Genomic DNA, 23,718 nt, shown 5'->3' with positions numbered 1-23,718 from the left:
CGCCTCCCATTGTTGTTCCATTGTATTCCAAGAAGGATCGTTATCCAAAGGGAAGGAGAAAGACTCCGTGGGGAACCGTGGCATAGGATGACGGCTGGAGCGAGAGGAAGAAACTGCGAGGTGGAAAGAGAGAAAGAGACACGCGCGGAAATCGCGGGTGAGAAGGAGAGACAATGTGGCGCCCGTTCTCCAGGTTGACCAAGCCAAGGAGGTAAGAACGGAATAACACAACGGCCACGGGGAACGGAGGAAGATGCAAAATGGACCAAGCACCGACGAAGTGGGGATCTGGATTAAAAGCAAACGAGGGCAACGTCTCGGCAACAGAGCCATCTCGGACCTTGAGGAGTCGAGGTCGCCGCCGTACTCCACTTCCGTATATTTCGTAACGTCGCTCTGTTGTCGTTATTGTTATTGTTGTTTTTATTGTTGTTGTTCCTGTTATTGTTACTACTATCATTTTGCTGTCATACACTGGCGCAATACGTTGCCCGCAATTCCCGCTAACGGATCTCCGGAATCGACGAACGGGAGACACACGGGCCTCGTTGTTCATGTAATTGAAGGCGGCTCGGACGACTAATATTGACACGGTTAGTGCAACGCGTTGTGTACGCGAAATGTTCGTCCTCTTTCAGAGCTCTATCGCGTTACAATCACGCAGTAGAATTTCATAAAATCAAGTAGACGTGCGAAGTCACGAGGTGGTCGTTCACGAGCCGGATGATGACAGTGATCTCGACAAATCGTAATTCTCTAAGGTCCAGTTCCACAACACACTGTTAACTCTTAATCGAGGTTCAACTTATTCATTGTCTAGAATTGGAAAGAGACGAGAAACAAATTGAACCTCGGTTAAGAGTTAATCGTGAATTGTGGAACTGGACCTAACTGTTTATTTATATAAAACTCATTATCACAACACAATTTTGCCAGTTATTTAGTAATTTTTATGATATCTTATTGTTATATTTAATGCTTTTTTTTTCAAAATAATGTAAATTTTTCACAATTATTAATACGCGATATTTATTACTCTTTTTTCTCATGTGAGAAATAAAGCTGCGTAAAAATAAATTTGAAAAAGATTATTATAATAATAGCTACTTGATAAATTCAAAGTAAAAGTAACATTAATATAATAATTAATATTATTCCATATAATTTCCGTATAGCACATGTTATATATGTAACAGTTATTATTGAGTAAAAAATTATAATATTGATATTACCGTTACTTTGGGTGTGGTCCACTTGACGCTGCAAATGCTTCGAAGTTTTTGATTGACCAATCGGAAGAAAGCATTTAACTAATTGACCAATCAAAAAGTATTTCGAAAAATTCGTATCATTAAGTGGACCTAGCCTTTGTGGAGTAAAAGTCTTTTAGCAGGTAAAAATGAGAATTCTGTTAACAACGTTTTGAGAAATATATAAAATAAAACTCTTCGTGTTTCAGATGACGACGAGAGGAGCGGTATGTCTGCTCCTGACAATCTTGATGTTAGGAGGTTCTTTGGGTAGCACAAGATATTTTGTGAAAATGCGAACGAATGCATCCGATATGTTCAAAACGAAAGCGGACAATTTAAGGATTCTTCACGATCCGATAGCGATTACACCGAATCCTCTGTACGATAATGCGGGAAATGGGCACCAAACCGATGAGAGAATGACCAAAGAGATATCAAGCGACCAGTATAATCGAAGAAATTCCTTCGTCGAATCTTCGACCTTCAATCCGGACGTACTCAATAAGTTCCTCGAGGATTACGCGAATAAAGTTAAGAGCACCACCGAGAGGAATTTCAAATATCCCTTCAGAATTGTAAAACCACCCGTGGAACCTCTTATGCTTGAAATCGATAGCGAGATTACCGAGACGACGACCATCCACGAACAGGACGATAAATTTGATCAAATCTCAAATGCTACTTCAACGGACGATGCGGTAAGAAACATGTTTTAGATAATAAAAAATAAAATGTATATTGTTTTTTAAATAATCAAATAAAAAAGTAAAGGAAAAATTAAGCAAAAAGATGATGTTTTAATAATTTTAAATTTTGCCGTACTATTTATTATGCAATTATCGTTAGATAATAAGAAATATCACTCTCTTACTTCAAAAATGACAGCAAAAAAACATAATTTTCGAATTATTACCTCATAAATGAGTTAAATAAACATTATCCTATAATTTCATAAGAATTGTCAAAGTTGTCACAATTTAAAAAGAATGATTTTTTAATCGTTGCAAAACGAAAATGACATTTGATCATGCTAAGAAAATATTTTTTGCTGATATTGGATTTAAAAGTTAGTAATTTTCTGTCAAATTGAAAAATAATTTTTCCCCTTCTCTGGAAAACTTAATTTTTTTTAGTTGTATTATTTTTGAAGTAAGATATTGATTTGTCGGTTTATTTTTTGTTATCTTTGCTGGTTTAGTTAAGCGAGGCGTTAAATGATACCTTGAAGAGAAACAAATACTACGGTACAAATACTTATGAAGATAGAAATGGCTGGGTGACATTGGAAGCAATTCCGTGGTCTAAGAGCAAAATTTCAAAGTGGCAGGCTAATCCCAGCACACAACGACCTTGGCCAGAGATAAAACCATGGGATAAACCGAGCATGAAACCATGGGCCAGCGACTATACCGTCAGACCCACTTATGAAAACAACAAACCGTGGTAAGTACCACAACCGTTAATTTTCCTTTCACTACGCGATCTTATGTACAATTTGAAAATGGGTTTTGTGGTTGTTATGATGAGAGATATTTATCGTTAGCATCGATTCAAAATTTTCTTTCTTATAAGTGTATTTACAAAGTTCAGCAGGCGTATCTTTTATGATATTCATTACATTAATATTAAGAAATGTATCAAAAAAGTCTCGTAAAAATTTATTCACTTTTTATTTCAGCTTTATTCCTTTCTTTATATAATAAAGCTAGTTTATTACAAAAAATATCAATAATTTTTTTATTTCTTAACATTTTAGTAAAGATTTTAAGACTTATAATTTTTATAATTATAAAAAAATCTTCAAACTCTAAAAATTGCATTACTTGCCTATTAATTGGATATCTATTATTTACTTTATATTATACTTCTCGACGAAATATGGGCTTTAGGCAAATGAGAAAACAAACGATCGTATCTCAGGTACGACAAGCCAAAACCCAACTGGCCAGAGAGTAGCGAGAAACCGTGGCAGAAACCGATTTCACGTCCCTCTTACCATCCTGATGACGCGTCTAATCAGGCGCAGAAGTGGCCGCCGGAGAGACCGTCATGGAACAAGTACGATCCTCATCGTCCCAGTAGCGATATCATCACAGACGACAGACCGTCCAACTTTCCCAGTACTTGGTCCAAACCGCTGAGCTCTTCATATCAATTTATCGATAAATATTCGGATCAATCGGGGGATGGAAGTAATTGGCACGATTACCCAGCCAAATACGACCAGGACCGATCTCGGCCGACTGTAGTCACCGAAAGGCCGAATTTCTCGCATTATCAGTACGTGAACAATCATCCACCGAGTCATCCGGCGAGTGGCGACGGCCAGTGGATTCTCTTGTCGACGAACCGAGGATATTCCAAGTCGAGGCAGAGATCAATCAAGTTTGACACATTAAACTCAGCAGAGCCGTTTAAGAGAATAAATACGACAAGTCGCGGAAACGAGGAGGAAGAAGAAGAAGAGACTGTACCTGTGATGACATCAAAACGCCAGGTTAGGCTAAATGATCAAAGAGAGTTCAAGAGTTAATTTTAATTAAGCTAAAGTATGCCCTCTCCCTTGTATCAGGTAATTCTTTTCATTTTAATGAATCTGGCTTTATTTAACAATAATTATTCAAGCAAAATAACGAGTCACGAAGTCAAAATGACGTTAAATAAAATATTGAAAAATTTAAATATTTTAGAACGTTATTTTGTATGTTATTTTGATATCATGATGACCTGTATTCTGCTTGTAAAAAAATATTGCGCGATGTATTGTAATACTAATATCAATATCAAATCAGATTTAATTTCACGGAGATAGTTATTATTAGTGACAAATAGATTTATCGAAGAAAATATTATTGACGGCCGCTTTATGAAAGATCGTTTACCTAGGTCAGATTGACGGTGTTGCCATCGATCAACGGCACGAATACGACGACGTCCCACGGAGGCCTTTTAGAAGTGGAGAAGACGTTCAAGAGCGTCGAGCAGAGCCGCAAAGAGTACGAGATGGAGAAGCTGTCGACCATACCGAACATTCTGAACAAAAGACCAATCAGGCACACAACTCTGAGCACGAAACCATCAAGTTCGGCCGTTTTAGCAGCCGTCGGAGCAGGTATGGCTGTAACAAATTAACTTAAAATACATTTCAAAATATATACATATATCGACTGCTTATATTTGAGAGATTTATATTTTGAGTTAATAACAATTTTAAAATGCTCTAATCTTAAATTTTTTTGCCATTTAATAAGATTAAATATTGAAGACTGAATGTTTAATTTATAAAAAAAACGTAAAAAATTATTAATGTATAAATAATAATATATGTATATATAATTTTAATGTTTTTATGCAAATTTCTAATTACGTCGTATCGCAAAAGTTTATTTAATGTTATTTAATCGTATAAAGTAAATTTGTTAATTACTTTAATAAAGAATGATGACAAAAGTACACTTAAATCCAATTTGCGTAATACGTTAGTTTGAATTAATTATCGTACCATTTGTGAAATGACAGGTATGCTGCCGGCGACAATGGCGATGATGATACCGATGATGCTGGGTCGTCGAAAGAGAGATCTGAGACTGATGAACAACGATCTCGAAGTAGACTTGCATAAGCTCGCGAGGGAGTATAACGTTCAACTAAAGAGATCAGTAGGACTATAGGAATTAAGATAGCAGAATTCATTCGAGGAACTCATTAGGATGAGGAATAACAGAGAACGCAGTACATGACATGTGTGCAGAATTACGTAATTGAAGTATAGGATATAACAATGAGGATCCAGAAACGGAAATGATTTTGTCAGAAATTAGTTTCGTAATATTAAATTAAACAAAACGCTACATCATATATATTAGAACGTATAGTCTCGTACGTTTATGTATAGAATCTTTCAAGTCTACCAAAAATCTTATTTGCAAAGGATAAACTACAAAAAGATAAAGTTCAAATTTTTTGAACGCATATATTGGATTTGAAGTCAAGTAGTGCAACCACTTTCCAAACATTGCGTTGTTGTAATCAGACTATAGACTGCGTATTAATACTGAATACGTTTCTGAATAATCAATGTATTCCTATTCGTACAGACGAGGGTATAAGTAAGATCGATTTAGAATCAACCTGTTGCTGTTCTAGTAGTCACCGAGTAAAGAGTGAACTTGGGGATAAAAAGTCCATCATAATTATACTGAAAAAAAAAAAATTTCTGAGCGTTACTTTGCTTCATCGTTTTACATTACCGCATTTAAATTGTTATTGACACAGTGCTTCGATTGTGTAAAAGCAAACGTAACAGGTTCCGACTTTAATCGCCATCCATTAACATTTATTATCTATATTTTATGCTTGATCAAACCGTCGTCAGCGAATGTAAATTTCCAATTTTTCTGCGATGCGACAAGCGCTTCGTTTGCAACAAATTAAATTAATTACGTTGTCATATATTTGTTTATGACTCAATTATTTCAGACTCGAAATATTGCAGCAACCTTCCGTTTTAAAGATCAATGTTACGCTTTGACGCGAGAGAAACACAAACGTTTACATTCTCCAATATTTATTTACATAGCGCATATCAGGGTGTTACATAGAGAGTTTACATACTTATCTATTTATTTATTTATTCGTTCAATTTTATTTATTCAATTATATAGCGTACTTTACAGTGTATTTAAGCTGCCCAATAATCGGCTCCACCATACGTCTTCGCTCGCCCTCTAGCAAGAGGGTAAGAGAGTAGCGCGCATATACCAAAACAATTGTAGAGAGATTAAAAAGCGACTTTCAATAAAGATCCAATCGATCCTGTGTGTGGAAGAGAGCGAGAGAGATAGCAAAATCTCTCGAAACCCCTCACCAATCCCGCGTTTATCTCGATCGTCCTGCTTTCGATAAATTATCCCTAGAATGCATCTTATCACATTGTATATCGCATGTCGAAAGGCATTCTCACGCAAGGATCCGAAGGCTAAAGTTAAACACTTTGTTGTTAATCGAATAGAGTTTTTTTTTTTAGGGAACACGTTGAGGGTATTTTCGTCGATCCCTCGCGTGATGAGAAGGAGCCTGAAAGAAGATGCGTTACCCGTCTGCAACGTTCACGGCGATACTTTGAAAGAGGAGACGCGTATTCGGTGATCGTAACAGTAGTCCGTGTTCCCCTTCGTCGTTTTAGCTTTCTAAGTGAAAGGACGATCGTCTATCGTATCGCATCGCATCGTTTACGGATGGACAAAAATGATTGCCCGTGAAATCGCGTCTCGAATCGGCCGCGAAGAAGTCGGGGGGAAAACCGCTTCTTCGTGTTCCTCGATTACCGTTATCTACAGGACTACGGTCGTCGTCACGTTGTCCGTCGCCGTTATCCACCGCGTGTCCACCGTATTGCGCCGTGAAATTGGAAAATGCGTATCGCCACACGACTCGAGAACTTCCATCGCTGCTCCTCCGAGTTCTTTGCTTCCTTCTCATTCCTCGCCGTTGATTCTCTTCTGCACGTGACCCAGATACCGCGCGAAACCCTCGCTGGCATGCTTAAGAATTGTCAGACCCAATCTGAACTTGATTTCGGCCACCTTCTTTACAAAATTTATGAGACTGAAGCCTTCTGAGGGCTTTTTCGTGGTTGAACTGTCGAACCATTCGATTGTTTCGGGGTCCTTCGAGCCCGCGGGATGCGTGGTATCGGTAGACTTTTCTGAAGAGACGCTGGTACCGCCGTCATCTATTTTTCCAACGGTCGTGGAAGTCGCGGGAATCTCCGTCGTGTCCTCCGTACGTGTAGTTTTCGAGGTGGACTCTTTTTCGCGAGTATTAGCTTCCTCCTGTTGCTTCTTCTTCTGCCCCTCGAGATCTTCCACTTCGTTTTCGTTACTACCCCTCGTTTTGTGTGGCACTTCGCCACCCGGCAGAGCCGAATCAATGATATCTAAAATCTCGTTGCTCAGATCTTCCTCCTTCTCTGTCTCCTCGCGCTCTTCTTCCAGTTCGCGTTTTGTCGGAATTATCTGAATTACCGACTCCCTCTTTGATCTTGAGCGTCGCCCTCGGCTACCCTTGTTAAGGGCAGAACGTTTGACCTTAAGGGATCGCGGCCCGTGCTCGACGGCCACCGCTGTTGGCGTTATTTCAATCTCTTCGTATCCGTCATCCGCTCGAATAGTTGATGCTCCCAGATGGCCATAACTGTGCAAGCCGGCCGCGTTCGGGAAATCAAAGTCCTGCGTTACCTCCCGCTCGAATTGCGTCTGTCCGACCTCCGTCGACATGTAACCTTTCTTGTTGTCCACCGGCAAGTTCGCTGCTTTCACGTCGAATGGATACTCCTTAGGTACGTTGCCAACCACGAATTGCCGATTTGCCGCTGAACTCGTACTGACTTCCGCCGCGAAATCTGGACGTTTGCGATCGTAATAAACTGGAGTGGTTTGTGCTTCGGGATATTGGAAGTCCGTGTTCCGATACTTTACTGCTGGTTGAGTGTTCTCCACGGCTTTGTAAACAGGAGAAGTAGACACCGCTGGATATCTCGTTTCAACCTTCTTCGTTTGAGTATCATACGCACCATCATAATGCTGATAATGATAGTAGTCATTGTTGTAGTTATCTTTCGTTCCTGGATACTTATTCTCATAATTCGTCATACCCTGGAACACCTTAGATAACATCTCTTCTTCGCTCTGCCCGTAGTTACCGCCATATTCATCCATATTGTATTTGTAATTCGGCTCCACGTCGTAATTCCTTCGGGTGATAGTACCACCAAAGGGATACAAGAAATACGAAGCGAGGCCAAGACCCAAACCTACCAGTGACATGACGCCGAAGCTAGGCATCACTTCGCGACTGAGGAAGTTGTAGATCTGAGTGCTGATCGCCTTCTGCGGTTGCTTCTTCTTAGTCTTCGTCGTGTTCGCCCCGACTTTTGTTTCAGGCGCGATCTTCGATTCCTGGACTGCGTTATCCATGATGGTGGAATCAGTAGCACTCTCGTTGGTTTCCATTAGAACAGGCACCATCGTCGAGCTTGGCGCCGAGGTCGTAGTAGGTTTGCGCCTTCGAGTCTTGTTTTTCTTTCTCTTCGAGTTATGCCTCGGCCGCTTTGTCGTGGTTGACGCTGTCGCGCTTGTCGATGTCGTCGCATCCGCCTCCGCTTTTGTTTCTACATTAATTTTGGTCAATTCGGGATTAAAGTCAAATTTTAGATCTATTCTGGAGTCATTAAGATCGTCCATATCTTTTATCATGATTTCGTCCATCTTATTGATCTTTTCGATTGTCAAAATTGGCGCGTTTACTTTGATCGGCTCTATCTCGATTTGTGTGGTCTCATCAATAGGCTTCTTCATCTGCACCTTTAGCGCATTTCCTTTCGTATTGACCGGCTTCGATCTCACTGGTACTTCTATGAGATCCACGGTCGACAAATTTGACTTGAACGTTGTACTGGCGCTCACGCTAGTCGCGGTGGTAGCCGGAAGTAAAGTAGTCGGAGTTTTCTGAGTGTCCATGAGCACCGATGCCTTTATTTTCGTAACGAACATTGGCTTCTCAGTATTTTCCAGCTTGTCTTGCGGCGTTGTGATGATTGAGACCGGTTTGAAGGTCACCTTCTCGATTTTACCAGTCGATGTGGAGGTCTCATTCTTTACCATTTCAGGTTTGACCGTGGATTTTCTCGTTGGTTTTGATCTCACCGGTTTCGTCGTCGTCGGTTTCATTGAGGCCGGCTTCGTTGTTGCCGGCTTAGAATGCAAAGTTGTTCTCGGCGTGGTAATTTTCGGCTTAGAAGTAGTTCGCGGCGGTTGACTCTTCTTCGTCGTGAGAACAGTCAACGTAGCTGTTCCATCGCTCGTCGTCGAAGTGCTTGTTGTTGTGGTGCGAATCACCTTCAAAGTTGTGCTTGATGAAGTTTCCGAATTCTTTTCTGAATTCTGAGTAACTTTCTCCGGTTTCGAAGTAGTCACGATTTTCTTTGTTGTCGTCATACTCGGCTTCTTCGTGATCACAGTCACTTTCTCGGTGGTTATAACAGGAGTTAACTGTGGCGTGGTCTTCTCTGTGATCTTTTCTGACTGCGAAATCGTTTCTTTTTCGATCGACGAACTTGGTCTTACTGTAAGTCGTACCTCCGTTTGGAATGGCTGCTGTGTCTTCGATTTCTCGATCTCTACGCTCTTTACGGTTGTGGACGGTGGATTCAGCAGGATCCAAGTGGAGATACCGCCAGTAGTCGTCGGTTGATTTTTGTAGGCGGTAATCAGTCTCGTTGTGCTCATCTCTCGCTCAAGCTCTTCCTCCGTCATCGCCATCGCTTGGCCTGGATGACTACTCTCGAAATAACTGAATTTAGAATTAATTGGCCTACCGAAGTGCACAGGCTCTAAATTGATCTCTGAACTAACATCCCTCATCAACAAAGGGACACTGTTCTCCGAGGATTTTGGCGTAGTCGCGACGTTGTGTTCGGCCTTGATGAGGTCTTTGTTATTCACATTTACCACGTCCTGCGGATTTGTAACGTTGAGGAGTTGAGTGGCGACGGTTCTCAGAGACTGATCCATATATTGCAGATCCTTCAAATCACGATGGGTGTCATTCACTTGCCCACTGAAATAAAATTTCATCATTAGATTTAGTGAGGAATTATAAAATATAATTTCGATGAGCATTTTCATTTTTTATCATCGTTACATGTTAACATGATTCACATGATGGGATATCGCGCTTCGTATATAAAAGATAAGTTTATCATGTTATATCGTAATAAATATTGTATGATAATATTTCATTTTGTTCTAAATCATGATTTTTATTAATTATTCATAAAATAATAAGATATACATATACACACACATTTTCTCTCTCTCTCTCTCTCTCTCTCTCATTTATTACTAATAATTTTAATGATTAAATATATAGACTTTAGCCGGATGAATTAAAGAATTAGCAAAAATGCCTATTAATAATGGCTATTAAATTTCTTACCTTTTCTGTGCAATAAGTAAGGCTTGATTTGCACAGATTGACACCTTGTCAAACACCATGAGTATAATTAATTGTAAGTTAAGAAAGTAATGAAGTGCAATGGAGCAATATATTGAAATGAATTATTATCTACAATATGTTTCAGAATAAAATAAAAAGATTTTCTCTAAATTGAAACTCTTATAACTCAGTTATAAACTTTAAATTGTTTTCTATCATGAGATGTAATTTAGAAGCAGTAATTTTTAATTAATCGTTTTAATTAGTAGTAATCGAAAATAAGAGATTTCCGCGAATCTAATTTTAGAAGAAGAAATAGATTATAACTACAGTCTTTGGTTTCCAATTTTAATTTATAAGATGAATTTAATTTATAAAAAAATCTAAATTTTTTTTAAGCATAGTCACAATAGCTGAAAAAGAAATTACGTAAAATTAAATCTTGATGAAGCAAAAGTTATTTTTATACTTGATACGTTTAAGAAATTAAAATAAGTAAACAAAATGTAAGCGTAATCATCCGATATTTTGACACAATTTAAAATAATAATAAGATTCTTCCTTTATGATAAATTTTGTTATTTTTCTACCGCAATAATAGAATGGGATTTAGAGGGATCACAGGTATAAAGATAGGATCATATTTTTTATACAGCATACAAGAAGGCGTAAGAAATTATATAACCGCCCAATGAGAGAAATATTAATCTTTGTTTGGAATATTTTATTAACATTACATATTCGTTGGCACAAATACTGTTAATGCCCTGAAATATTGTAAAATTTAATTAAATTAAAGTACCAATATACAAAAAGAAACGCTAAATCATAATCCTTTGCAGTCTTATGTCGAGTTGAACTATTGAATAACTTTTTACGATAATCTATTGCGGTATATAATTATAATTAGCAAACTATGTTGTTGGAATCTCAATAAATTTCTCTGAATAAATAATAAATATTATTTGATTAGTGTTGAACCCTCCAATTATATAAAATTATAAACCAAGTACTTGATCTTCACTTATTTATGAGAAATTTAATCCGCAAAGAGATAATATTAAATATTGTACTCAGAGCATCTTTTTTAAATACTACATAACAAATTTTTATAGATATATGATACGATAAAAAAAATGACGCAATATTCTCATTATTCTACACATGATATAATAACGATGAATAGTAACATACCGTTAATTAATAATTATCAATATAGTAATGTTATAAAATATTAAGTTAATCATTGCACGGATTGTCGCCCATTCATGTAATTATGTGATTATGTAAATAGCGAGTATTTTCTTACTATGCTACATTTGGCGTATAAGAATAAATAAAGAATAAAAATTAAATATTATATAAAATATATTGTTTGCGAGTATAATCATCTTAATTATTTTACATAAATTATATTTATAAAGGACGGATGCGAAAACTATTAATTATTATATTTATTTCATTATGATTTTATCCACCCAGTCGAGTAAACCTCATTCTTAATGAATGAAAATACTATACAATTATCTGCATTATCATTATATGTGCTACATTAGTGTATCCACATAATGTTTTAAAAAACAAACATAATCATCTAGCTATCTTCTCTCTTTGTTTTTCTACTAACCACGTATCATTTTCAATCCGGTATCAAATGATGCATACGATCACTACGGTATATCTTGTAATTTCTATCCAATTTAAGTAAAAGTAATTCTAACAGCGGGAGCGTACTTGCTTCATACAAGCTTTATACTATGGCTCTCCTACTTATCTGAAGTTCACCAAGCGTTACAAGATCAATCAGTGTTCGATTCATCTTCGGCGCTTCCTACGTCTACTCTTCCATTCGTTCAGACGATCATACTTGTGCACGGCTTGTCTGACAAATTCCTCAAGGTTCGGTGTGAAACCGATCGTTTTGTCAGCGGAACGCCCGAATTCGAAGGCACTCGGTAGTGCCCACGGGAAGATAAACGCGGCTATGCCGAGTATACCAGCCGCCATTGCGACAAACGGTGCTGAGGTGAGGCTGACGACGCCATAACCCAACGGATTTAAAAAGGAAAAATACGTGAAGGCCTTAGCCATGTACTGCAATACGTCGCCTGGCGACATATCAAAATCAAAATCAAAGTCATCGTCATCGTCATCGTCGCCATCGGGTAACGCTCCTGAAGAGCCTAAAGCCGGCGACAAAGATGAACCAGCACTGCTCGATAAACCGGGTTTAGTTGCGATATTAAGACTGGGAAGATTCGGTAATGCTGACAATTGCAAGGAACCCGGACCAACATTAGACTGACCGGTCACCGAACCGGGTTTGACTAAATACACCGGCAATTCCTGAGCGACGAGCACAGATGGATTTTCGGAACCGAGAGTTCCAGCAACAGGTGGCCCGCTCACGGAAGCACCAGCAGCTGGTGGATTGATAGCGGAACTTGACGCGTCATTGCCGGGACCGTCGGCAGAGCTCTCTTCCGCGTTCGCTAATGAAACGCTGATCTGAGTACCCTGGGACACCTCAACTGTGTGAAGACTATCGATGGTCGACAATCCCAAGGATTGAGCGGGATCTAGAATTTCACTGGGATCTTTCTCAGAATCGTAATAATCATGTTGATCCGGTTGCAATATTTCGAGCAAGTTGGAACCATATGTTCCGGTCGATGCGGTTACGTAACTACCTAAAGAATCCACATGGGAGAGATCGGTAAGCAGATCAGAATATTTTTCGCTCTCATCTGTACTACCGTAGTTCTGAGTCGCTAATGAGGTCTGCTGATCCTCCGCAGTCGCTGGTGCGCTGCTCGGCTTAAACACATTCGTATTCAAAACATGCGAGTTGACGATTATATTCAGATCTGTGCATCCTTCCTTGCTTTGAAGCGTATTGTTTACCCGAGTATAAGTGTTTATCATAATGGTCGGACAGTTTGTATTGTAAGTCGACGAAGGGAAGGTATCGGTCTCTTGCTTGGAAATATTTTTATTCTCGTCGTTCTGAGAAGTGAACATTACGTGAACGTTGGGCCTCTGCGCCAAGGACTCTGAGGAAGATTCTAAAGAAGTCGCTTGATTAGCAGCTGTCGCGTCTATTTCCGGTGTTTTCAATTGAGTCACGGTTACATTCGGTTTCTTCAGACCATCGTTCAGGATATGAACCACCGTATTCTGTGTCACGTGTGTCGTAGGATTGTAAACGGTCTTGTTCTGCAACGCCTCATCGAGCCAGGAAGGAAGCAAAGGAGCGGGAGGATTCGAAGAATCTGTTTCATATTTAAAAGATGTAATTGAAGTTGGATCTGACCATCGGATTGGATAGTTTGAGTCTATTGTATCAAGATTCTGACTCGGTACATCTTGAAGAACGACGGTCTCATAATTGTCGTCGTGGGTATTCAACGGACGATTGGGTTCCAAGTTTTCGTAGACCGACTCTAAATTCGATTCGATCGGTTTGTCATCATTGTAATCGAAATACTGCGTATTGTTCGGAACGATTTCCGGCACTTTTAACCAATGAATGATCTTCTTTACACTGGAATCGAGGATTGGGTCCGCATGGTCAAAATAGTTGTTTGACAATAAGATCGGTGTTTCTTCAGCACTGGACAGACTCGACTCATGACTCGATTCTTTCTCCAGAGATGAAGTATATTTTTCATAATTGTATAGATCTTCAAAGTTCTGAATTGGATCATTCGGCCAGTTCTTCAAGTACGCATCGTATTGTACTGTCGTATCGTTATACTTGTCCACCGTTTTGTTTTCAGTACCAACTTTCTGACTCGGCGATTCCTGAACGGACGAAGAATAATTACTCTTCATCGGTTTGGACGTCACGTGAGTGTTCAAGCTGACGGGCTTCTTCGCACCTGTTCGCGTAAAGTGCTTTGCTGGTTTTCTCAGTTGAATGTCGGTAGAAATATCATTACCATTCTTCACCTTCATGTTCAATGCGACGTTGCTGGCATTCCGCCAATTCGAAGTCGAGTACGGATACCGAAGCTTAACGAAATTTCTATGGGACGTAGCTGCGTTCCTGTGGCGAAACGCAGGGAATTGACTGACGACTTCAGATTTCAAATTCGGAATCAAGGCTGCCTCCACGCCATGCGTCGATCTTTCTGAATTATTCAAGTCACCTTGCTGATCGCCATTGGAACGAGAAGAATTAGTAACGACACTCGGCTTCGAATTTCCGTGCGAAATCACGCTCGAGTTTGTAGGTTTGCGAATCGAATTACGATCTTTATGAATAGAATGAGTAGAAGCATTTGCCTGAGAATCGCTCGGAACATTTGTCCTCGCTATTTGCAAAGAAAATCTATTTACACCCTGCTTCCAACGTGACATCTCGCCTTCAATATCCTTATTCAATGAATCAAACCTAACTGAACTGGACTTCCGACGATTTTCTACTGCAACAGAGATATCGTCATTTGTCCTCTCGAAACCAGATGCATGAGTTGCTAAGAAATCATTTCCTGTTGAATAGGAGTACTTCGTTTGCGCGACTATTGGTTCGAGATTTTCATTCGAAATCACGCCAGATTTTGATCTTTCTAAATTCTCAGCATTCATCTTTCCGGAATAATCCGTTTGACTGACTTTTGAATTGGAGCTAAATCTTGTCCAATTTATCCTTTCGTTCGGAATTATTTTAGAATTGCCAGAGGAAGCGTGAAACGAAGATTTATTTATGTCGTTCGAATTTTGAACAACAGTAGCGAATTTCGCGATATTACCTAACACATCCGTCCTTGAAAAATATGGAGGAGCATTTATCGCTCTAAATTTAGGCATCGTCCAGATGTCATCGATCTTGGAACGACGAACGCTAAGCGATCGCGCCGCTGCGAAATTGCTGGCGCGTGAATTGACTGCGTTGTGCTCACCCGACGAATCGGCAATATCGCGGAAATGTGTGATATACTTTCTATTACTTCCGGAAGTCCCCGTATACCTGCTATCGTCTCGAACAATGTCGTGTGACTTGCTCGAGACTTGGATGCTTCTCCATCCCGCGTCGTTCCTTTCTATCGTCTTCGCTTGCGAATCTGCGCCTGAAAGTTAAAAAACGATAAGAATTTTTATTTTTCATGTTAAAGAGGAATTCTAATGACACGAACCGACTGCCGACACACGCAACGTCGACAAAATTTATGATAATGCACTAATAATAGCGAAATACATGGAATTACTGTCCCGTTAAAACGCGAGGATTTCTCAATGCTTTAAATTCTACCAAGTTAAACATTTCCGTCTTAGGAAATTCGGTATTTTGCAAGAAAAACGCGGGTGGTAACGTTGGTGCACGAGACTCAGTGGCGTAATTACAGCTTTACGAAGAAGACAAGTTGTTATCTGACACGCTACAACAATTGATGCTATTGAGTAATTACGCTCGCGATTGATGCTCTCTTATGCGTTTTCTCCATAATTGGAACATTGAAAGCAAATTCAATCCTTTTGAAGAAGAAGTGAATAAAGCGTTATTAAGAGAAAGAGAAAAACCCAGTTGAGAATTGTACGTAATATTGTAGATACAAATACAAGTACACAGATCTGCCATGTAAAATGCAAATGCATATATCTAATTACTAACTAATCACTACTTGAACATTTTCTAGCTAATCAAGATACATTAGAGATAACAGATCTGCAATGGAATAAGCACGGTTCATTGGCTACGAATTGCACCGCGACGAAAGCATCAATTTTACATTTAGAAAACACTGCTTCCTGCTGCCAGTTCGTCACGTTGCATGATTTTATTGCTAAATGGGCATTTATTGCACCGATCATTTCTGATCGCTTAATTTGAGATATGTATATCGATATTATCGTATCGTCATATAATTTTTTGTACAACACCTACCATTCTGCGGTCTGGTATCACCCGATCCTGCTACCAACAGAACCACCACGATCTTTAGCAGCTGCATCCGCATTTTCGCACTGAAACAAAAATTAAAAAATTTAAATAGAATCTAAAAGACATAAGACCATAGAACAATTTTGCTCAACTTATTTACTAATTCTGGAATGGCATTATTGAGAATGATGTGCGACGAATTGTAAAAAGATAGAGGACGATCCCGCGAATCGAGATACGCGAGGCTAGAGGCTGTCCTCGACACGATGACCTACACTCAAACGCTGAACCTGATCTTGAGCAACAATCTAGATCTTGGATAGATCTCTCGTTGCACTGTATGTCATCGAGAACAAGTCAACAGGAAGAGAACACATCGGTCGTAAAAAGTAATCTTACGTGATCACAAAAGACGCGATTGCGCGGCTCTTATGAGGAAAGAACGGTGATCGGAAACGGTGGAGCAAACGCGCGGAAGTCGAAGGTTTTAATTTTACGACCGACAAAAGATGCGACGCTTGCGTTAATATTAATGAGGATGGGTACGCACCAGCCATGTACTTATATTTCGACAGTTGTTACGATAATCTGACACAATGTGTTTTATAAAGTGCGAATAAATATTAACCAAATGTTATTCTTTAATTTATTGTGAACTTATGTTTTACAAAATAGAAATATAATTTAATTTTCTTCTTCTTCTTCTTTTGCGAATTTAATTTTTACTATTTTATAAATAGAATCATAAATATACGATGATGTAATGGACATTAAATTTGCACATATACGTAAAATAATGGATATTAAATTTAAATATTAAACAATATCAAAATTGATAAATAATAGAGATATTATAGACAACACATCTATAAAGTATGCTAAGCTACATTTCAAAACGTCCTTTCCCAGGAAAAATTTTATTCGATATGTAATATACGTTATGTATCAATAATAAGATTTTTTTACTCGGATCGACAAGAATTAAACACTAAGTATAAGCGTATTCAGGCCTATGACGGTCAAAGCTAGGTCTTTTTTGCCTAAATAATTCCCAGTGAATTATTTATATCCTATATATGTACATGCATATATATCATATTTTTGTAGTTATTTAAACTGCGCGCCGAAATTTTTCCGGACTTTATCTCTCTAATGCAATTAAACTACTGCAATAATATCACAAGTTAAGTTAAATTGACAATGTGCTGAAAACCTTAAATAAATTTATTGCGAAAAATATTACTTCGGCCGGGACTTGAATCTGGATCTCTTGTATTCCGTACGAGCGTCCTAAGCCATTAGACCACCAAGGCCTTAGTAATATTCTTCGCATATAATCAGTATATGTAAAAACAATAACGTTTTTTTGCAGACAGCGTGTATAACTAATAATAAGATTTCAAGTCCCGGCCGAGGTAATATTTTTCGCAATAAATTTATTTAAGGTTTTCAGCACATTGTCAATTTAATTTAACTTGTGATATTATTGCAGTAGTATAATTGCGTTAGATAAAGTCCGGAAAAATTTCGGCGCGCAGTTTGAATAACTACAAAAATATGATATATATGTGCATGTACATATATAGGATATAGATAATTCACTAGGAATTATTTAGGCAAAAAAGATCTAGCTTGACCGTCATAGACCTGAATACGCTTATACTTAATTCTTGTCGGTCCGAATAAAAAAATCTTATTATTGGTTATACACGCTGCCTGCAAAAAAGCGTTATTGTTCTTACGTATACTGATTATTGCGAAGAATATTACTAAGGCCTTGGTGGTCTAATGGCTAATAATTCACTGGGAATTATTTAGGCAAAAAAGATCTAGCTTTGACCGTTATAGGCCTGAATACGCTTATACATACGTTTTGTATATTATATATTTCGAGTAAAATTTTCCTCAAAGTAAACGTTTTGGAATGTAGTTCTACAGTATAATTTATGTCAATGTTTATTTTATAAATTGAAATTTATATTTATATATGAGAATTTGCAATTTTTGAGACATTTTTCGTTTAAATATGAAGAATTTCGCAACTATTATACATTGAACAATCAAAAAACTCCATTTTGCATGCGATTGTTATTAATGATTACCGCAATGTCGGGACAGTTGACTCTGGCGAGTTTACGTAGGTTACACGGCATGAATTTCTGATCATCGATTTGTCAACTAAGGTTTCGATTGAAAGCATCGTTCGTATTCGATGCTTATTTCCGATTGTTCCAATCGTCTATGCACATAGAATACGAACAATAATATTACTTTACCATTGACGTAAGTTAAGCACTCATCTGCGTCATAATTTGTAAAATTTTATACCACACATTGCAACGCAGATAATATATACAATTTTTTTTAAATTTAAAATCGAGTAAAAAACCGTCGTAATCACCTCTGAATAAGAATCGTAATCGACAGATATAAGTATTTATATATCGAATATCGATATATAAATATAAATTAAATTGTAAAACAATATATTGTGTAGATGATATTTTAAATAACGGTTATAAAGTGTGGCAGCCACGAAATGCCGGAACAGGAGGGAAGAGGGCAGGCTGATGATAAACGAACAGAACGTTCTTCCTCCTGCGTTGAAATCTCTACCGAAGGTTTCAGTGAAGGCTCTTAGCCTTGACCTGAAGTAGTCTATGCGCTGTAAACCCTACATTAACATTGCTCTTGAATGGAATTCTCTAACGATCACGGGTGATCGTCACGTGGAGATTTTTTTACCGTTGCATTTTTTCCATTCTCATATTTGTGTCCGCTAACGGTACTGAACGGGCGTCGATCTTCTTCGGGTGTCCATTGTATGTGACGCCACATCGTATATCTCAGGGAATGCAGTCAAAGTGCGCGAGAAGTCCGACAAGCCATTATTCCATCGGTAGAATAGCCGTAGAATCCGATATGCGAATTCTACGAGCGAGGCACGTACCGTTAACCATTTAAATGTTTCTTCATGAACCAGAAAACCGTAGGCAATTTTATTGAGCCACAAACAATGTTGTGCGAAGATTTATAATTAGAATTCTGGAGGAATATGCCAGACCAGTAATACAATATATCATGCAATACTATCAAATACAATTAATTGCTAGGTAAATATAAATACTAGAATTTTAAGCATCAATGTGATATACAAGGCTAATAAGAGTCAAAAAACGCTATGAATCTCTCCATTGTTCTTTTCATAAAATTATAATTTAAAAAGATATATATAAAACAATAGCAGAGAAAATAAGAAAAATAAAAACATTACAAAATACAATATTGTATTTTGTAATGTTTTTATTTTTCTTATTTTCTCTGCTATTGTTTTATATATCTTTTTAAATTATAATTTTATGAAAAGAACAATGGAGAGACTCATTGCGTTTTTTTACTTTTATTAGCCTTGCATATCACGTTGTTGTATTTCGAATATTAAGAGTCCTGTTAATTTACAATTTTAAGCATATCGAGTTTAATTTTCAAATACCATAAACTATTCGGAGTTGAAAATATATTATTAAACGAGATTATTATTTGCTACACTTATAATAACTCTATTATTGCATGTAGTATATAAACGCTTTAATTTAATAATTAAAGCATTTGTATACTATAAGCATTTATATAATAATTACAAAAATTGAACAAGAATTTCAATTTTAATATAATTATTTTAATAGAGTCGATAATTTTCTAATGAATAGAACCGTTGTACGCAACAATAATTGTTACTATGCATGCTCTTTTTATTTACGCACTGACTATTTTCGATGGCAAGCATGGTAGCAATTTTCTGTAACATTCTAGCGTAAATAGACGCAAATTACGAGGAACTATAGTCTCCCCTTCTCCACATCTAATTCAAATCATTTGATAACGAGTAGTCTAATATATAGGCATAATAAATTAACATATCAGTAAACAATAAAGAAAGGTATTAAGAAGAGATTGATAGATTAATTATAATAAATATGTAAAGGAAACGATTCGATATTTTATAAATTTATTACCTGTATCAACAAAATATTGCTTGCTTAAGATACAACAGATATCCATAATTCTTACAAATGTTGTCAGTGATAGCAGATTTAAGTGAAAAAAACGGAAATAGCTCGTGTCAATCTCCAAGCTGACTGATAGAGGGAATCGCCAAAGATTATTCCTATTTATATTCCCGAGATCGCAAGACCGATATCCCCGTTTCCGGAACGTTGAACGCCAGCGGAAAAGATCGCGCGCAATAAAGACACGCTATTTAACAAACAGATTTGCGCTCTAACGAGCGCCGAACATCCATTGCCGCTAGAATGAGATCATAGTGGATAAGAAACGAAACGACAAGGCATGAAGAATGGTAGATGATCGGCCTACAGCGAGTCTCTCGATCATCCAGGTCAGTAAATCGCATTAATTTCATTGCGATCGAATCAGATCATATTCAAAGGGATAAATATAAGCAGTTGTATCATGAAAATCGGGTACGCCTCCATACCGTGACCGTTTCGCGCAAAAGACGTTCTTCACGCAAAAGTGCCGATCCTTAACTTATAATCCACATTAATAACGATAGTATTTGCTATTTCACTATCGCGAAAGACGCTCTAGTTAATTTCTTATCCGTGTGAAGCATTATAAAAAACAGTTTCAGTGAAGCATGGAAAACTAAATAATTTAATGACAGAGAGAGAGAGAGAGAGAGGGGAGAGAGAGAGAGAGGACAACAACGAACGAAAATTGAAAGTATTCACGTAACAGAAACGTAACAGCTATTTTCTTTTATTTTCTTTTGAATATGTATATGCAGAGTTGATATTTTGCCGGAACATTAATAATTTTTAAAACTTGTTTTCAAGTAACAGAATATTTTACAGAATGTCAGGTATTTTTATCCTGTTCCTATTACAGGAAATATTGAAGTAAGTTTGCATTAAAGAAAACATTCTCTTATTGATATTTTATATAAATTAGGAAAGAATAAATTTTAATAACTAATTGAACTTTACAAATGTAAATATATATACATTTATAAGCAAACATATTAATTTAATTATTTAAATTTATCAAAATTTTAACGCTAAACAGATCTTAAACGTTCAAAATTGTTCAATTTCACATTTGTTAAAGATCCTATCATCTTCAACAATCAATTGATTCGGTAGAAATAGGCCACCTAGCATATTAGAGTAATCTGTCCATTCATTTTCAGATCTCTTTTGGAGCGTGGCGCATAAATTCCAAAAGTGCTCCTATTACCTTTAACCGTCTAATGAGACAATATGGTAAGACAACCGTGCAACACGATTCAACAAGTGTAACGTAACGTAATGATGCAAAAAGAAAGAAGCAGGAAGAAGAGCAGCGAGCTCTTCACGAGGAAGTGACTGCGAGTTGTAGCGCAATGAAACAGATCCAAGTAATTTATCAGCGGCATCATATCTCGAACCTGGACCGTGCGATGCTACTGTTCGTTTTTGTTTCCAACATCTCGTAATATCTTGCATTTACATTTCTCAACAGGATAATTTCTTCGCGCATTAAGTAAAATTCGTTACCGTTATATAATTACGAATGCGGAAATTGATTATTAATTATTTCGAACAAATTCCGTTATTTTTGTGTTTGTCATTTTAAAAAATTATAATGTCGTAATATTACATTTAAGATAACTCTTGTTTAGGCAGTCAAAATGCACGTTAAAATGCAATTAATATTTTGTTAAGAAAGGCTATCAAATTAATGCACCAGCCGGCAAAACTTATTTAGTTAATAATTAACATTTGGCTAAAAAAATTGAGAGGAGTATAAACCAAAACTATCATCATTTACTAAAACGAAATAAAGATATCATAAATATCATATTTTAAATATCACATACTATTTTTATTCATTAATTGCATATCTTTGTTTAGATTTTTATAAGAAAGAACAAGCAAATTTTGTTCTATTTATATAATACTTTTTAAATAATTACGTGCAAAATACTTATCATTAAATAATTAACGATAAAAACAAACATTTTAACAAATTCATATGATTAAAAAATCAACAAAGCGCATATAATGATCATCACGAATTATCAATCTTACCTATATCTCAATTAATTTGATGAAGCATCGAATCACTTCAAACGCGATCGCTACACACACCCGACGATCTCGCGGAGCGCACGATCGAGAAAATACGCGAAACGGTTTTTCGGTCCACCACCGAATCCGCGCGTTAGGTCCTCGACGACCACCTGTTCGGAAGGAAAAAAAAATACCGCCGAAAGAAACTCTAGCCCTTAGAATGAACTAATCTGACCGAGTGTCGCGATATTCGTAAATTCGCGAAAAGAAGAGGAAGAGACCGCGACGTCGCGAAACCGGACAAAGCGGACTGAAGCGAAGAAGAGTGTCGGAAGACGCGTGTCGACTACCCGGACGATCTTTCGACAATGGTGCACGGCTGACTGGCTGCCCGACAAGTTGTGCTTGCGTACCCAGGTTGGAGAAGGTTGGAGAAGGTTCGTAGCGGGCCGAGGAAGAGGGTACTCTGCACGCGCGTTCTAGCCGTGAGGAGGCAAGCCGAACGAAGGTGGAGCGCGCCTGGTCGGCGTGCGCGGGCCTTAGGACCCGTTATACCCGACGGTGCTACGAGATCCGCCCGAGTTGAACAACCTTCGCCCGTCGTCGTTACTGCTCGATACCAACGCGTATGCTAAGCGCGAGCGAAAGGCTCTTTCCGCTGCCCATGCCGCCGACGACGATCGATGCGCGAAGTGGGTGAACTTGACGTACGGTGCACATCGCGATACGGTATCTCTCGAATGTCTCCGCACCGGTCCCGTATCCGCCGGGTATAGGGGGGAACGGAAGGGCACGAGTTCTAATTCAATCTTTTTCCTGTGAAGATTAAGCCTGAGATAGGATAAAGTAGGAGGTTTAGGAGATAGGTAAAGGAGTAATTTGCTTGGGTAATAGGTTAACAGAAATTTTGAAATTGTATTAAAAAATTAGATCGTTTAAGCCTGATTTTTCATTTGTTGATTAACTTGTGGTTAAACTTAATTTGATGTTTCACCCAATAGGCTTCACTAATGACATCATTATGAAACCCATTGAATAAAACATCAGGTTAAGTCTAACTACAAGTTAACCGACAAATAAAAAATCGAGCCATAGTGTATTCAATAAAAAAAATACAAAATATACATTGTTGTTCCAATAGTGTATGTTTTATATGTTTTATTGAATATACCAAATGCTTAAAGAAACATTCCAAATAAAATATAAAAATCCAATCGTATTAAAGGACATAAATTTTTAATATTTATTTCGTAATCATCATTTTAATCAATCCAAAATGACATAATATAGAATAATTATAAATAATAATTACGTAATAATAATAATTATGTCATTATTAATTACGCATTAAGTATAACAATTACGTAATTTGCACACGTAATTTGAAAAAAAATCTTTAGAGAATCCCATTTACATAAAATAGAGACTGAGAACAATGGCATATTTCGAGCGTAGACACACTTGTGATTCTGAGAACACTTTGAACAAATCATAAAATCAAGAAGTAGAA

General features: G+C 37.5%; 2 protein-coding genes across 3 annotated transcripts; one reads left to right on the top strand and one right to left on the bottom strand.

Annotated features, from left to right (window-relative positions):
* The first annotated feature begins 314 nt into the window (after positions 1-314).
* Positions 315-4,959, top strand: LOC108765312 (uncharacterized). 2 transcript variants are annotated; one of them, XM_018513976.1, is made up of 6 exons: positions 315-593; positions 1,460-1,951; positions 2,452-2,696; positions 3,174-3,750; positions 4,145-4,365; positions 4,773-4,959. In XM_018513976.1, exons 2-6 carry the CDS (start codon positions 1,460-1,462, stop codon positions 4,873-4,875), a joined length of 1,638 nt encoding a protein of 545 aa, XP_018369478.1. In that variant the 5' UTR covers positions 315-593; the 3' UTR covers positions 4,876-4,959. The 2 variants fall into 2 exon arrangements, with proteins under 2 accessions (XP_018369478.1, XP_018369477.1); XM_018513975.1 differs by having other exon boundaries at positions 4,140-4,365; positions 4,773-4,939.
* A 1,757-nt stretch (positions 4,960-6,716) lies between these two features.
* Positions 6,717-22,556, bottom strand: LOC108765311 (uncharacterized). The gene is made up of 4 exons (XM_018513974.1): positions 22,227-22,556; positions 16,138-16,217; positions 15,223-15,322; positions 6,717-9,872 (listed from the first exon to the last, which is right to left on the bottom strand). The coding sequence occupies exons 2-4, from the start codon at positions 16,208-16,210 to the stop codon at positions 6,731-6,733; spliced, it is 3,315 nt and encodes a 1,104-aa protein (XP_018369476.1). The 5' UTR covers positions 16,211-16,217; positions 22,227-22,556; the 3' UTR covers positions 6,717-6,730.
* Between the last annotated feature and the right edge of the window lie 1,162 nt (positions 22,557-23,718).

Source organism: Trachymyrmex cornetzi, unplaced genomic scaffold (assembly GCF_001594075.2).
Source record: "Trachymyrmex cornetzi isolate Tcor2-1 unplaced genomic scaffold, Tcor1.1 scaffold482, whole genome shotgun sequence".
Lineage (NCBI taxonomy): Eukaryota > Metazoa > Arthropoda > Insecta > Hymenoptera > Formicidae > Trachymyrmex > Trachymyrmex cornetzi.
The sequence above is the reverse complement of the archived record's forward strand: the minus strand, read 5'-3'. Positions and strand labels throughout refer to the sequence as shown.

Coding starts and splice junctions, on each gene's coding strand:
- LOC108765312 (XM_018513975.1), top strand. CDS start 1,460: ATGACGACGAGAGGAGCGGTATGTCTGCTCCTGACAATCTTGATGTTA. Junction 1,952..2,451: donor CTACTTCAACGGACGATGCG/GTAAGAAACATG, acceptor TTGCTGGTTTAG/TTAAGCGAGGCGTTAAATGA. Junction 3,751..4,139: donor TGATGACATCAAAACGCCAG/GTTAGGCTAAAT, acceptor TCGTTTACCTAG/GTCAGATTGACGGTGTTGCC.
- LOC108765311 (XM_018513974.1), bottom strand. CDS start 16,210: ATGCGGATGCAGCTGCTAAAGATCGTGGTGGTTCTGTTGGTAGCAGGA. Junction 15,323..16,137: donor TGATACCAGACCGCAGAATG/GTAGGTGTTGTA, acceptor TTTAACTTTCAG/GCGCAGATTCGCAAGCGAAG. Junction 9,873..15,222: donor ATTGTTCGAGACGATAGCAG/GTATACGGGGAC, acceptor ATTTTATTTCAG/TGGGCAAGTGAATGACACCC.